This window comes from Octodon degus, unplaced genomic scaffold, assembly GCF_000260255.1.
Source record: "Octodon degus isolate 3935 unplaced genomic scaffold, OctDeg1.0 scaffold00058, whole genome shotgun sequence".
Lineage (NCBI taxonomy): Eukaryota > Metazoa > Chordata > Mammalia > Rodentia > Octodontidae > Octodon > Octodon degus.
Genome location: NW_004524634.1, coordinates 5,453,960 through 5,468,913, shown reverse-complemented (window position 1 = coordinate 5,468,913; position 14,954 = coordinate 5,453,960). Strand labels below are relative to the sequence as shown.

At 48.9% G+C, this 14,954-nt stretch overlaps 1 protein-coding gene and 1 long non-coding RNA gene across 2 annotated transcripts in view; one reads left to right on the top strand and one right to left on the bottom strand.

Annotated features, from left to right (window-relative positions):
* Window positions 1-5,397: 5,397 nt before the first annotated feature.
* On the bottom strand, window positions 5,398-6,283 carry LOC111817470. The gene is made up of 2 exons (XR_002821659.1): window positions 5,897-6,283; window positions 5,398-5,684 (listed from the first exon to the last, which is right to left on the bottom strand). It is a non-coding gene; the product is annotated as an uncharacterized LOC111817470 (long non-coding RNA).
* Window positions 6,284-6,299: 16 nt separating this feature from the next.
* The window catches only part of Bola3 (bolA family member 3), a 9,495-nt gene continuing 840 nt past the window's right edge, over window positions 6,300-14,954 (top strand). The window contains exons 1-3 of the mRNA XM_004634168.2: window positions 6,300-6,444; window positions 8,376-8,499; window positions 11,037-11,125. Coding sequence (XP_004634225.1) covers window positions 6,391-6,444; window positions 8,376-8,499; window positions 11,037-11,125 — 267 coding nt within the window. The 5' untranslated portion in view covers window positions 6,300-6,390. The remainder of the gene's footprint in view (window positions 6,445-8,375; window positions 8,500-11,036; window positions 11,126-14,954) is intronic.

Genomic DNA, 14,954 nt, shown 5'->3' with positions numbered 1-14,954 from the left:
GTATTTGATTCTAACAGGTTAAAACCACTGTTTGAGGAATTCTAAAGTGGCATGATCACCTACCAATTAAAAAGAGAAAATCCCTGTGTGAACCATTCCACAGCCCATGTTGTAAACTTACCCGGAGGACCAATCATCAGCTGTTTTGTCCATTTAATTTGTTTTTTTTGGAAACAAAACAAATTTCCAGGTGCATCTCCATTGTAACTGCCTCATTGTATGTTCATTTCTAGTATTTCAGATATTCTCAAATAAAAGGGTTCTTCTCTACATTTATTTAAAGTGATGGAAATCCCTTTCTGGGCCTGGTGAGATGGCTCAGTGGTCTAAAGCACCTACTTAGAACAAGCTTAGCAACGCACAGGGACCGCGGTTCAGTCCCCCAGCACCACATGCCAGCCAGCCCTGCCCCCTGGTGGGCTGAGCTGCCCCCCCCCACACACACACAAGTAAGAAATCCCTTTCTGAGGACTGAGCTCACAAACCAATCAAAGATGATTACATCTTAGGGCAGTAATAAAGCCCACTTATTAGTGGGACATACATCAGAAATTCGTTGGTAATTTTGAAATTTAGAATGCCTTTTTAAAAAAACTTTCCTTTTTTTTTTTTTTTTTAAACAAAAAAAAAAAAATGAGTTTCTGGGTAGGGGAGATAGCTCAGTGGTCTAAATGCCTGCCTGGTAAGCACAAGGACCTGGGTTCGATCCATGGTGGAATCCTGGCCTTGCTGTGCTGGCCAATGAAACTGGGTGTGGTGGTACCCACCTGTAATCCCAGGACTGGGGAGGCTGAAACAGGAGGATCACTACAAGTCTGAGCTGTGTAGTGAGACCCTGTACCAAATAAATAAATGAAGATTTTTTTTTTTTAAATAAATAAACCACCAAGTTTCCAAGCCAGTCTGGTAAACCAACAGTACATTATACTATGTGCTGCTGAGACAGGAAGAAATCTGGAGAAAGAGGAGAGTGAGAAAGGATGGCCCTTCCTCACATGGTGACAGAGCCAGCCTTGGCTAAGGGTTCAAAGAAGTCAGTGAGTGTGCCCTGAGCTTCTCTCACTTTTCACTTTCTGCCCCCACCCAGGGCTCCAACACTCCCTCCTCTTGCCCTGCTACGCAGGCATCCTTTCTGTGGCCGCAGTCTGCTCCTCAGTGGTGCTGACAGTCACGGGTGGAGAGTGCTTGCCAAATGATGCAGGTCCTCCTGTGGTGCTTTAGTTTTCAGGCATTTTAAAAAACTTGGACGATGATGTACAGATACTTGTTCATTCAGATTTCTTCATCCTACTGTTTTTATATTGACAGCCAAATGTATCCTTGTCCTTCATCTTGTGAATAAAAGTGACTCTAGGGCTGGCAGCTAACAGGGTATTCCATTCATCCTAGACTTGCAGAGCTCTAGCTTAGGTGCTGCTTCCTCAAGAAATGCCAATCTGTTTTCACCATGACCTCAATAACAAAGGCAGGTTCTCCAGCAGTGCGGAGGCAAGGAGCCTGACATCTCCAGCATGATGTCTTACCTCATATGAACAAACAGATCAGGCCCAGATGCAAATCCTAGAAATGTGTTTCTAAGCACCTTCAGTCATGGTGCTGGGGCCACCCCTCCCCCCTGTACAGGGAACTCTGGCCTGGAACATGCCAGCCTGTCCCCCAAGCACTGAGCACCTTCAACAGGCACGTGATTCCTCCTGAGTTCGATGCTATGTGGATTTGGTTTCTACTATTGTAGAATTCTGGCAAAGAGGAAAAGTAGTTCTTTGCTCTTTTGTGTTCAGTTTTGATATTTCTGACTGTAAAAGGCTTTGGGTGATGATGTTCCATGTGGTAGCAGTAGTTTTATTAAAGCAGCTGCACTGAAATTCACTTGGATTTTCTTTGCTTATCAGACAAACAAGTATTCTGTAAATCCAAAAGGATCGCCAGTGTGCTAATGAATTTACTATACAGCAACATTCTGTATTTGGTCTGCATTTATATTTGGTCAACATTGAAGATAGCTTGTATAAGTTAATCTTGATTACCATCCAAAATATTTTTAAATGTTCTTTACATTAAAATTTATGTTGTATTTTTACATCTTGGGGGGGGCTTTATCTATTTTTCTAAGTCAGTCAACTGTACTTTAAGAAACGTATTTTGTATCTACTTTTGTAACTTCACCTGAATAAAATATATTGAAAGTAAATGTAAAGGATGTGTCTCAACACACTTCTATTGATGTGGGAACTGGAGAGTTTTGCTGGTTCTGTGAACTCTTGAGTAGAACTTAAATTTGCAATGTTATCATTGGATATAATTTAGTAGCCAAAATTTTTTTTAGCTCTTAAGGAGAAATTCCATAATAAGCTAAATGCCAGAACCCCACTCCCAAAACACAAGCTGGTTTTAATTATCATTACTGACACCCTCCCCAGAAATAACAGACATAACTAGGCTCCTTCTCTCCTACCATGCTAGATCTCTTTTTGCATATTGCTGAGTGGGGGAAAAGAGAAAATGGGACTTAATAAACCCTGAAGTTGAGTAGTAGCACATCACCTTATAACTTTCTATGCCCCAAACAATTATTGTTCATTATTGTAGGAGAAATATTAGCAGAATTAGCTTTAGACAAATTACTGTTGATTTCTAGGTTTGAAGTAGCAGTGCTAGAATTGTTTTGACCTTTTTATTCAGCAGGGTTAAAAAATGAATGTGACATATTGGTTAATGTTCAATTTGCATAAAACAAGCTAGTAATTAGTTTGGGATTTTTGTTTCTTTCAGACATAAAAGTGTAAGAGTGAAGTTTGTAAGAGTATCTAATGGCTGAGTCTCTGAAAGGTATTTCAGACTTTATTTTAAAAGGTAAAACAAAACAGTAGATTAACCCAAATAATTATCTTTGGGCCAGTTGGGCTTTACAGTGCCACAGCCAGAAACAGTGTTCAAACAGGGCTGGGGCCTTCTGCAAATCCCCAGAGTACCTTATCTCCCTTAGGGATGGTTCCTTCAGCCTGCAGTGACCACTAGATGTCAGTGTCTGCTATGAGGCCTCAAAGCTAAGCGCCTCTGCCCTGGCCCTCTGTGCTGTCAATCAGAAACTCCCTTGGATGCCACTGTCCTGCAGCAGAGGGGACTGGGTTTTACTTGGGGCTGTGAAGCTTATGCCAAAATTGAAAGATGGTAGGTAGTCCATCTTTGCACTGGCTGCCATCTAAGCCTGTTCTTCCTGTTCTGTGGGGGGGGGGGATGAGTTTTCAGCTGAATATAAGTAACTGATGTAATGGCTTAGCTCAGTTGACTTTTGGTAGCCACTTGCTAAATGAAGGGAGATTATTGGTTTAGATTCAAGCCAAGCTCCTTATCGCCAGCCTGTACTTTGAATGTCACTTCCTTAGGGGAAATGAGCCTGTTTTACGCAAGTCTAGTAGTACGCTATTTCTCATGTAATCCTTTCAGCAGTCTGGGGAAGTGGTAATGCAGAAGTAGCTGGTTTTTCAGTGGTTTTTACAAAAGCTCCGACAGATTCAAAGAACTGTACACAGCAAGCTGGTCTAGATTTAGATTGCATTTGCAAAAATTAACATGTTCCTGAGTGCTAGGAGGCTCTATTTTTAAAAATGGCTACAATTTTAAAAAATCATCCTAATGAGGAAGAAAGGAGCTTCATCTAAAGAGGGCCTACCTAAGGAGTTTTCTGCCAATGTAAATACCTTTAGGAAAAGTAGGAGTCATGGGCCAGTATAAATAATTCATAGCAAAAAAAATGTGGGAAGAATCCTGGGAATAAAGACATTTTAATCATAGCAAAGTAAAACTTGTCTTTTATTTGCTTTTACCATAAAAGTTATACCTGAACTGTTATATTGGGAAGGCCAAGAGTGATGAGGATTTCCTGCATCCTTTAAAGATTCAAATTCAATTCCAACCTGTGGCGCTCCAGTTGCTCTAAGAATCCTGTTCAGTAACCACTGTACATGCACTTTCTGCTCCCTGCTGTGTACTGGTGATGTAGATAACTGAGCAAAATCCTGAACGTACATGGCCTACATGCCATCTGGGTATGGTGGTGCACACACCTACAATCCCAGTACCTGGGAGACTGAGGCAGGAGGATTACCATGAGTTTGAGTCCAGCCTAGGCTACATAGGTCAAGGGCAGCTTAAGAACCCGTCTCAAAAGATAATTCTAAAGGTCCATAAAGACAGTACAAATGTAGATGTTTCAGGCCTGACATTTTGAGTTACCAGAGGTGTCTCCTGGGGAAACAAGGTTGCACTGGCATAGAAGATGGGCATTTGTATAGCCAGTGTTATGGCGTAGGGTGAGGAGGAGGAATGTTCCAGTATTCCTGAAGCTTAAGCAGCAGCAGAACAGGCAGGGATTAAATTATGAAGGCTACACTATTGCTGGTTAGGGGATAGTGAGGGATTTTAGGTAGTAAAAGTTTTCATTTCAGGAGGCTTTGTCAGCCATGTGTAAACTTAAGGGTAAGGAGAGGCAGAGAGTCAGCAATTCAAAGTTGGATTATGTGGGCACCTGTTAAATCATGGGGAAAGAAGGTTGGCCATGCACACACTCCACTTTTAATAAAGGGAGAAATTCCACAAATACAAATCAGTGTAGTCAGGGCTGCTTAGTTAAAACTAAGAAGCGGCAAACTCAACCTGATTGAGTGCTTATTTCCAGGGCTTTTGCTTCCCGTTGCCCAACTAGTCAAACATCTGCCATCTCGTCTTTTTTTTTTTTTTGTATTTAGTACATGGCAAAATAATAATAAATAACTTTTGGGGCTGGGGAGATGGCTCAGTAGAATAAGCACTTGCCTGGCAAGTGCAGGGGCCTGATTTCAATCCCCGGTTCCACCAAAAAATAAAAATAAAATGTATTTAGTACATGGTCTCATTATATAGATCGGACTCGTGGTGATCCTCCTATTTACAGCCTCCGAAAGTGCTGGGTTTACAGGCGTGTGCCATGTCTTAGTTCTGCTTTCTTCTGTATCTGTTTCATTTCCATGGCAGTTCTGTCCACATGGTTGCAAAGTCGATTGCCAGCAGCTCCAGGCCTTCTACTACTTTAGTATCATAGTTGAAAAAGTTCATTTCTTCAGTTCTGGAGTCCCTGTACGGACTGTCACTGTATTGGCTCAAATCACATGACCATCACTAAACCAGTTCCCTTCTCCTTAGCTAGATCTTATGTCCTCTCAAGAGCTGGGGATGGGTCTGCCTTTCTCAACCAGAATATGAACAACCAGCTTTTTTTTTTTGGACAGTTTTGTGTCAAAAAATGAGAATAAAATTTAAAAGTTAACATATTACCATACTAATAACTTTTGAGTCACTCTTTGACAGTGTACTAACAGTAATGCAAAAATGATGTGGGCTGGTGCAGAGTCACAGTACTGGAACGAATGTGTATTTTTAATCAATCACTAAAGAGCAAGTGTGCCCACGCACAGCCAAGTCCAGCGGTTAAAGCTGAGAAGTGCTGCAGAGTAGTGCTAAGCCCCAGGCAAACAAATACAGCTATAGTGAGGGCGTGGTTGTTTCTCAGCCTTGACTCTGACTACTCCAGAGAAGGGCCAATGTGCTGACGTCCATTCTTCACAGCTTCAGGTTGCCTTGCAGTCGCATGAGTCCCCAGTTTGCGGCCCCAATCTAATTTTCTTCTAAGTAGTGTCTGGCAGGACCTTGAATTCGGTCAAATCCAAAACAACTTCATTAGCTTCCTCCCCCATCTATCTGTCCCTTTCTTTGTCCAAGGCTAAAACCTGGAAATCGCCTCCAACCTTCCTCACCGCCCCCCTATATCCAGTCCCTCTATTCTAGTCACCTCCCAGAGTCACAGGCACCTGCCCCATCCCTTCTGCAGCTGGGTTAGTTCAGGTCCCTCATTTCTCACCTGCACTATGCATTAGCTTGGGGGCTGTGTCTGCCTCCACTTAGACTCTCGCCCGTCCCGCAGTCGAAGTCAGGACCAGGTTTTTGCAACGCAAATCTGAAAGCCACTTCTCTGCTTAAATCCCACCTCGAGTCCCCTTACTTGGGCGGAAACCCTTGCTCCTCACGTCGGGAGCCGGACGCCAGACGAGTCGTGAGCAAGGTTCTCAGGTGCGCTGGGGCCCTCGGGTAAGACGGCGCGCCCAGAGTCGTGAGGGCGGAGGACCGCTCGGGAACCAGATCCGGTAGGCTGGAGGAGCTGGCAAGGGCGGAGGGCTGCCGAGGCCCGCAGGTGCTGCAGTTCGGGAGCTAGTGTCCCCTGGTCGGGGCCGGGAGGGGGCGGGGCGAGGGCGGGCGGGTCGGCGGCCTCCGGGCGGCAGGGGGCGGGCTCACCCGCGGGAAGCTCTGTCCTCTGCCCGCGCCTTTACCTCGGGCTGTGGGCCGCGTCGGCCGGGCATGGCGGCGTGGAGCCCGGCCGCGGGGGCGCCCCTGTTCCAACGGAGTCGCCGGGTGAGCGCGCGGGCGGGGCCTGCAACGGGCCGGGACCCCGCCGTCTTCCTCTCACTCGGGTCGCGGGTCGCGGGCCTGGCGCGCTCGGCGGGGATAGAAGCGGGGTGCGGGTCAGGAGCACAGGCAACGCACAGCGGGCACGGGAAAGAAAAATGCTGGATTTTGGAGCAGGAAGCCGTAGGACTCACGGCCCGGGGCCCAGGGGTGGGTGCGGGGCACTGCGGAGCTCCGGGCCCTGAACCTCTGACCTTCAGCCTCCAGATCCGCAGCCCGAGCAGAAGCCTGGTGGAGGGCGCTGCCACGCGCTGCCCACTTCCTCCCCCGCTGCCTCGTCCTTTGCTTCATGCCACCCGCTTTCCTCTTCCCGCTCGCTTTCCTGCTGGCCTTGAACCTGCCCCCCCCCCCCATGCTGAGGCGTCCACCGTGACCGGTCACCTAGACACTCGTCGGCCTGTCACAGGCCGGCTAGGACGATAGGCTTCTGCAGATCCTACGGCCCCTCGTGTTGGCCTAGCCTGCCTGCCGTGGGGTTACCCCCCCCCACACACACACCTCTATCCCCAGACGCAGCCGCCCTGCCCCCGCAACACCTCCTAGGCTCACAGTGTGCAGTTGCTGCCCTCCATACAGCAGAGACCTCTAGCCCCAGACTCTTCTGACCCATATTTCTCCTGCTCAGCAGGCTTGTTTGCTGAGCCAGTGAGCATGCCCTTATCTGCTCATTCATCCTCCATCCATCCGTGCCAAGGGCCCAGAGGGCCTCCCCAGGGTCAGCCCCAGGAAGCTGCCATAGCAGGAGAGACAGCCAGTGCACAGCTCTGAGGCCTTAACAGCACCAGCACCGAGTCCTGAGGACAGGCGGGACTGAGAGGTGACAAAGTGGCACCTTCAGCACCAGCACCTGCCAACAGCCATGATGGCGTGTCTCCCAACCCCCATCCCCAGGTGGAAAGCAGCGCCTGGTGCTCCTCCCTTCCTAAAGCCTCCCACCTGGGGCCCAGATAGCTCAGTGGCATAAGTGTCTACCTGGCAAGGGCAAGGGCCTGAGTTCAATTCCATTTATCAAAAATAACAAAAACCCAAAACTAAAGCCTTCCACTTGGGGTTGCTCCTGAGCTGCTGCTCCAGGCACTGTTGCCTGCTGCTTGCTCCACTGCTGGAAGGCCACTTCACTTGGATCACAACACCTGTCTAAAAAGCCCAGAACCTCTAGCCTGGCATTCAAGTCCTGCCATACTCCAGTTTCAGCCCCTAATGAGCATATATTTAGTCCAGCCAGGTGTCTGCTCCCCAGTTTTCTGTTCCTTCCCTTCTAAGGGTTCAGACATGTCCCCGCTGGAGTTCTGCCTTCCATGGTGGCCATCCAGGAAGGGGGCATTGTTGATGGTGGTGAATAAAAAATGTTACTTCTTCAGCTTGTTCCATAGGACTTGGCCTCTTCTGTCCCTTGAGTTGGTGCATGGTGTGTAGAGGGCTGCTGGCATGGTGGTGAGGGCACACTTTATGGGGCTGGGTGCCTGACGGTCAGGCAGAAAGGGCTGTAGAGCACAGTGCTAGCATGATGGGTCTGAGACAGGCTGCCTGGCCTCTGTCCTGGCTCTGCGTCTTGCTAGTAGGTGCAGTCTTGGTCATATTCCTACGTGCTTCTGTTTCTTTGTCTGTAAAACTGTCATAGGGAGTTAAACACCTGTTGAAAAAGGCCTTTAGCTTAGTCTCTGCAGTCGGTGTTGTTTGAAGTTATACTCCTCAAAAATCAACCACAAAAATCTATTCCATGTCCTGGGGAACCAAATGGTCACCCAACACCATATAGCCCTTCTGACAGCCTGTGGCTGTGTGGGTGGAATGGCTGTGGGGGCCCGCCTAGTGGCCAGCCCTGGGGGGCAGTGGTACCTTGCTCTGTCATAGCCCTCTTCTCTGTTCTGTGGCAGCTTCCTCTTGTCTACTGTGTGCATCGGTTGTTTGCTTCCCAGACGGAGGGGGAGCTCAAAGTGACTGAGGTTCTCAGAGAAAAGTTTCCTCGAGCTACGGCTATCAAGGTCACTGACATTTCAGGTAAGGCTTTCTCTTACCCTTCCTGAGGAGCTTTGGGAAGATTTTGCCCTGAGGAGGGGCAGAGGGCAAGGAGACTTGGAGGAGGGAACTCATTGCCAGTGAGGAATCAGGAATGTCAGACAGAACCTGGGGGGACAAGGCCCAGCTGCAGGGATCCAAGGTTGCCTACCTGGGCCTGCTTGGACAAGGACTCTCAGTCACTGCTGACCTCAGGTATATAGTCTCTTATGTGACAGCAGTATGGACCTCACTTTAATTTTCTCATTAGTCTGTCTCCTAGAATGAAGCTCAAATGGTTTTGTCAACTGCTGTACTTTCCTCAGGAGGAAATAGGGCCTCAAGGGCAAAGGACCTTTCTACCCCCTTCCATCCAGCGAGGCCCTGCCCTCCCCAGTTCACACTGGCTGTGTTAGGCACGCAGACTCCATACCCGCAGGAGAGGGAAGATAGGCCCTTTATCCCATCACACACAGGGACAGCATAGCTGGGGACAGCTAGATAGGGGTCCAGCCACACCCAGAGGACTAGGCCATTCTGTAGCTCACTGGCTTCCCAAAGAGCATAGTATTTACACAGATTGGCAGAACATTTTGAGAGTGGATTCTATTCATGCAACTACAGGAAGCTCATGCAAAGATCTTTTGGAATTGAATATCAGGTAAGGGCTCTGCCAGTCCTGGAGCAGTGCTTAAACTTTGATATTACCAGCTCTGTACCTGCCTCAGGCCCAGGGCAGACCTGGAACTTGACCTTCAGGATGGCTGTGCTCAGCCCTGGATGAAGTATAGAAAAGTGGTTGTGATGTGATTATATATAGATATACATATAGTTTTTGGTGGTATGGTAGTAGTGAGTGTTGAACCCAGCACTGTACATTCCCTCTTTGAGATAGTTTTGCAAAGTTGACTAGGAACTTGTGATCCTCTTGCTTTAACCTCCTAGAATGCTGGGATTGCAGACATATACCACCAGTCTCTGGCCTATCACTTAATCCCTGAGACAGGCCGGAGAGAGAATTTTTCTTCCCCAAGGTGGGTAGGTCATAGAAACTCTAACCTTCTCACACCTGTCTTGGTACTGTCCACAGAGACTCTCTGATGGTAAGGTCCCTATTTCAGAAGGCCCTTGTCTGAGCAGAATCAGATTGGCAACCTTGGCGCCTCCAACTGGGCCTTGCCCGCAGCCCACACAGAAGGATTGCTGCCTAGAGAGGTCATGAAGAATCAGAACAGACTGAGTTGCCCTGGTTCCCATAAAAGTGAGCACAGGGAGGTTCTGAGTGTGGCAACCTACGGAAGTCAGTGGAGCTCTGCACCCCTAGCCATACCTATCTTGTGCATCTCTTCACTTACCATAAAGCAGTGTGTGTATTCATGTCTGTGAGCTGCTGAAGCAAAGTGATCAAACTCAAGGAGCGGGTTTAGGAACTTCAACTGATAGTGGTCAGAAGCACCAGTCAAACAACCCAGGGCTTGTGACTGGTGCCTGCTGGTAGGCGGTGTTGGAACTGAATCTGATTAGCGAGTGCCTGGGGGTCTGCTGCTGCAGGACTGCCTGCTTGCTGTGTGGAGAGGCCCCCACAGGTGGGTCATGGAAGTTGTCCATGTTGCGAGCATGTAGTAGGAGAAACCGAGTGTGAGAGGGTTTCCCTTCTCTGTCTTTAGTCACTGAGGTTGGGAATCTGTATGCAGCCAAAATGTGGATACTGTAAGGGAAACAAAATGAGTCAAGTGTGGGGCTTACACCTCAGGAGGCCGAGGCAGGAGGATCACCATGAATTAAAGGCCAACCAGAGCTGCATAGTGAGTTTGACCACCTAGAACTACATGAGACCCTGTTTCCAAAAAGCAGAACAAAGCCCGTTGGATAGGTCTCACTTCTCGTGTGGTGGCCTGGCGCTCTTGGCACAGCCTGGCCCCTGTTGGGTGCCAGCACAGCTCACACATTATCCTCAGGAGCTGCACACTTGGGCTGGGCTGGAAGGGCCCACCCCGAGGGCCCCGTCTTAGGTGCATTCCACCCAGCAGGTGCTAGCCCAGCCCCAAGTGTCTCCCTGCTCAGGGACCTCACTGGGTCCCTGGCCCTCGCGCTGCTTTGTTCTTGTCTTTTGGATGAGTTTACACACACAGCTTTGAAACTGAATGTTAGTGCATTTCTGCACTTTCAAAAAAGCTTATTCCAGGTCCCTTAGAAGGTGCAAGACTAAAACAGCCTTCCCACCCGCCCACTCCCGTGGCATTTGTTGGCCACATTCCCTACATTTTCCATGCTCTGCACCTTTGCTTTCCTGTCCACAGTAATAAGTGGGGCAGCGCAGTGGCCTTGCAAAACAAAGCCCCTTGGGGTGGAGGCAGCCTGCCAGGAAGGTGTGCAGTCAGACAGGAAGCTGCAGTCTTCGTTTACACCTCTGGCTGACTTTTCTGATGCTGAATGACAGTCTTCGAGCCGTCTGTATCGCACAGTACACCTCAGGGACACATGGGCTGTGGCTGCCATGCTTAGTAACTGAAGCCCTTTTTGACTTGTGTTTGTTTTAGGAGGCTGTGGGGCGATGTATGAAATTAAAATCGAATCAGAAGAATTTAAGGAGAAGAGAACTGTGCAGCAGCACCAGATGGTTAATCAGGTCAGTGGCAGTTGGGCGGTGCTTTGCCTCTAGCACCTTAGGTATGCTGAGGGGGCGTGGTGGCTTTCACTGTTGGTGCATCAGGAGAGCAGGGAGGGCTTGAGACCTCAGCAAGATCTAATCTGGGACTCTCAGAATGAGATCGTGGGCAAATATAGATTTTATTCAAAATTAAGAACAAGCCACCTAGTGAAAGGAACCTGGCCAGTACTGGTTGAGAGATTGCAGGCAGTCAGGAGAGCTGGCCTATGTTTTCTGATTGGCTTACAGAGAAATATTTAGCTCCCAAAAGGCACCCCTTCAGGAGAATTCAACTTGACTTCAGAGGTTGTTCCCCATCCCCACCATCCCAGCAGTGATTGTCTTATCACAGGAGAAGAAGGTGGGCAGGAAGGTCCCCAGCCCAACCTTCATAGCTTGTTGGGAGCGTGCTGAGGCGGGTGTCTGAAGGTACCGGTGTGGTCATGGGGACTTTGGATGATGACTTTTGGATGTGGTCATGGGAACTTTGAGGACTGTTGGGCTTTAACAGGCTTACATGGTAGGAACAAAAGTGAAACGTTAAGAGCAGATCCATTGGCCTGGATGGGTTGGAGCTAACACCTAGCATTGCCCTGCTCAGGGTGTGCTGGGCACTGAGGTTCTGACAGGCACCCACTGCAGGGGCGGCAGCCCTGGGAGTGATGGGACTCCACTGCCCAGGCCTGTTCCCAGAGCCCTGTGTGTGTGGTCTGTAGGAGCAGGACCCCTGTCTGTCACACTGACGGTCTATCTGGTTGGGGCCCTGAGTGAAGCTTTCCTCTGCAATCTTGCCTGGTGCTTAGTAATGTAATCATAGACTCCAATTCTCAGCTCGGAAGGCCATGAAAAGGCGACCTGGCCTGGATCTTGCCACAGTCCCCTCCCACGCCGACGCCCCAGGGACAGGGTGGCCCTGCTTCCTTGGTTCCCTTCAGGAGTGGACTGTCAGTCTTGGGGGACCTGCTAACACTTGACATGGACCTTGGCCTCTGCATTTGCTCAGGGCCGAGCCCCAAAGAGGCAGGCTGAGAAGTGCTTCAGCAGGGGCACCCCACATTGAGCCTGGCTCTGCATGGAAGGAGCTAGCTTAACAGCACCTGCCCAGTTGCCACCTCCACCTTTGGCTTCTCCTGCTCACAGCCCTTCCTTTGGTCCTGTTGCCCACAGAGCCTGGCCCAGTTTCCTAGCCTAGGACTTTCCTTCCTCAGGGTAGTCTGCCTCTGTCTACCCCATGCGGCTGACGGGAGGCCACGCTTCCCTCACAGAGCCTCCCAATCTCTGCCCTGGGACTCTGTGGCCCTGTCTCTTGTGTCTGTTCTACTCCACCTAGCACTGCCAGGATGCCTTGTCCCCAGCTCCTCCCAGCAGTGTGGCAGGGATGCCATCTCGTGCACATCTGCAGCAGGGTGGAGTCACAGACCGACATGCCACCACTGTGGCCACAGGTCTGCTTTTGTTAGCTGTTATAATACTTTGTCACTTACCCACACCTTATTATCTGTATGCCCAGCACCCAATTTAATGCTGTGGGCACAGGGCTCAAATTGTATCGCCCAGGGCTCTTCAACCTGGTCATTTCCCCTCGCAGGGCCTCAGCTTCCTCAGTTGTGAAGTGATTCCTGCAATCTCCGAGGTTTCTGTAACCTAGAGCAGTGACACAGTGGTGTGCTTGGGGTCCACCCAAGGGCTGCAGAGAGTGGGGAGGTGGTGTTGGGAAGAGGGAGTAGGTAAGCCGGAGGCACCAAAGCCAAGGTGGTTCCTAAAGGCATGACTGGGCTTCTCCCTTAGAAGGAATCTGTAAGGAGGGAGGCTGGCTGCGGCCCAGGTAGACATAGGGGCAGCCTCCAGGGAGCAGCCTGGGCCTGCAGGAGGAGTCCCCAGGGACTGTGTGCTCAGCTCTGTCCTCAGACTTTTTCCATGGACATTTCTTGCTTGTCTGCAGAGTTGAGTGACTCCCCTGTAAATGTTGAAATGAGTTGTTTTGCTGGCCAAGTGGGACAGCTCCAGTCAGATTGGCCAGGACCTCAAGACTCCTGGGCTCATATCCTGACTCTTACTCGCTTGCTGACTTTGTATCAGCAGTAGAGTTTTGATGATAGATAAATAGGAAGGAGAGGAGGGAGGGGGAGGGGAGGAGGAAAGGAAGAGAGGAGAGGAGGGAGGGGGAGGGGAGGAGGAAAGGAAGAGAGGAGAGGAGGAGAGAGGCAGGCTAGAAAAGACTAGCTTTTTTCTAAAGATCCTTCTGACTCTGTAAACCTGATTACTACAATTAGAATTCTCTTTGTTCCTAATAGAGACCAGCGTACAACATAATCAAACCCAGGGAATGAATTGATGTATGTATGAAATCACCTGGTATGTGGCATGCCTACATACAGAGTTTTAAACAAATTCCCCTGCTTGCTGTCTCATTCCATCTTCACTTTCAGCTTGTCTCTCCATGTTGGCCTCATCTTCTAATGAGGATGAGTTTTCTCTTAGTAGAGAACATGGTTCCCAGTCACCTCTGGTTAACCACCTCTGGTTAACCACCTCTGATTAACACTATTCCAGCCTGGTAACCCAAGAGTCAAGGCTCCATACTGAACCAGGAGAGATTCTTATTGGACTAGTTTGGGTCACATGCCACCCATGAGCCAGTCATAGGCTGGGCCAGTCAGGCTTCTTACTTGATAATCCCAGCAGAAGGGTGGAATTAAAGTCTGATAGAGACTTCCCAAGAGAAGGGAGATTGCTGAGCAGACTGGTAACAGAATGTCCACCCACCTTGAGGTTTTGGTGTAGTGAAGGACACCAGGGCTGGGGATGTAGCTCAGCGGCACACTGCTCACCTGGGAAGTGTGAGGTTGTAAGTTTGATTCCAGATATGAAAAATTGAAGGACTCCTCTCCTGTGTATGGACAGTGCACTTGAGCTTTCAAGCCGCCTCCAGCCCTGTAGCTTTCCTCTCTCCCAACAGTGTGGGCGCTCTGGTTACTTCATTGTGATGGCTTGTTCAGATTTGCGTTCTGACAGTGTGGCCTTAAACAAGCCTGAGAATTTCCCATGTGACTTTATTTTCTGCCCTACAGTAAAATCAGAACATTTATGGTAATTGGTGGGGTAATAAAGAACAGCTGCTCATTGCCTGAAATAGAAGATCATAGGAAACAGCCTGCCTAAAGGTCGTGAGGGGCAGGGTGAAAAGTTACCCTACATTCATGTCACAGGATGCAAGGACTGAGGGAACACTTTGTGCCAGATGTGGACAGATCGCCAAGATAGATGGTTAGAGAAAAAGCAGTGCAGAAGCAGTGTGTTTGGAATGTTAAGCATTTGTTGTGCTTGTAAAACATAGTGGGGTAAAAAACAACAACAACAAAAAAGGGCCGGGGAGATAGTTCAGTAGAATAAGCACTTGCCTGGCAAGTGCAAGGGCCTGAGTTCAATCCCTGGTTCCGCCAAAAGAAAAACAAAACAAAAAACCATAGTGGGGTGGAATAGATATTCATATTAGTTCAGATATGTGTTCTCAAAGCCCTGTAGCAGTCCACAAAACAAACAAACAATAACAGTTATCTGTTTGGGGACAGAGGCAGGAACTGAGAAGCAGAGGATGTCGTGCGTGGGAGAGAGATTTTACTATACTTTTTATACCTTCTAATTTTTAAGCTGTGATAGATTTTGTTTGCTTCATGTTTTGAATTTTTTTTTTTTTTGTTTTGTTTTGTTTTGTTTTGTTTTGCTCCTTGAATGCCTTCAGGGCACTTTTGCATGGCTGGAGTGTTGTGGGGATCGAACTACAGCAAACTGAGGCTGCCAGCATTGT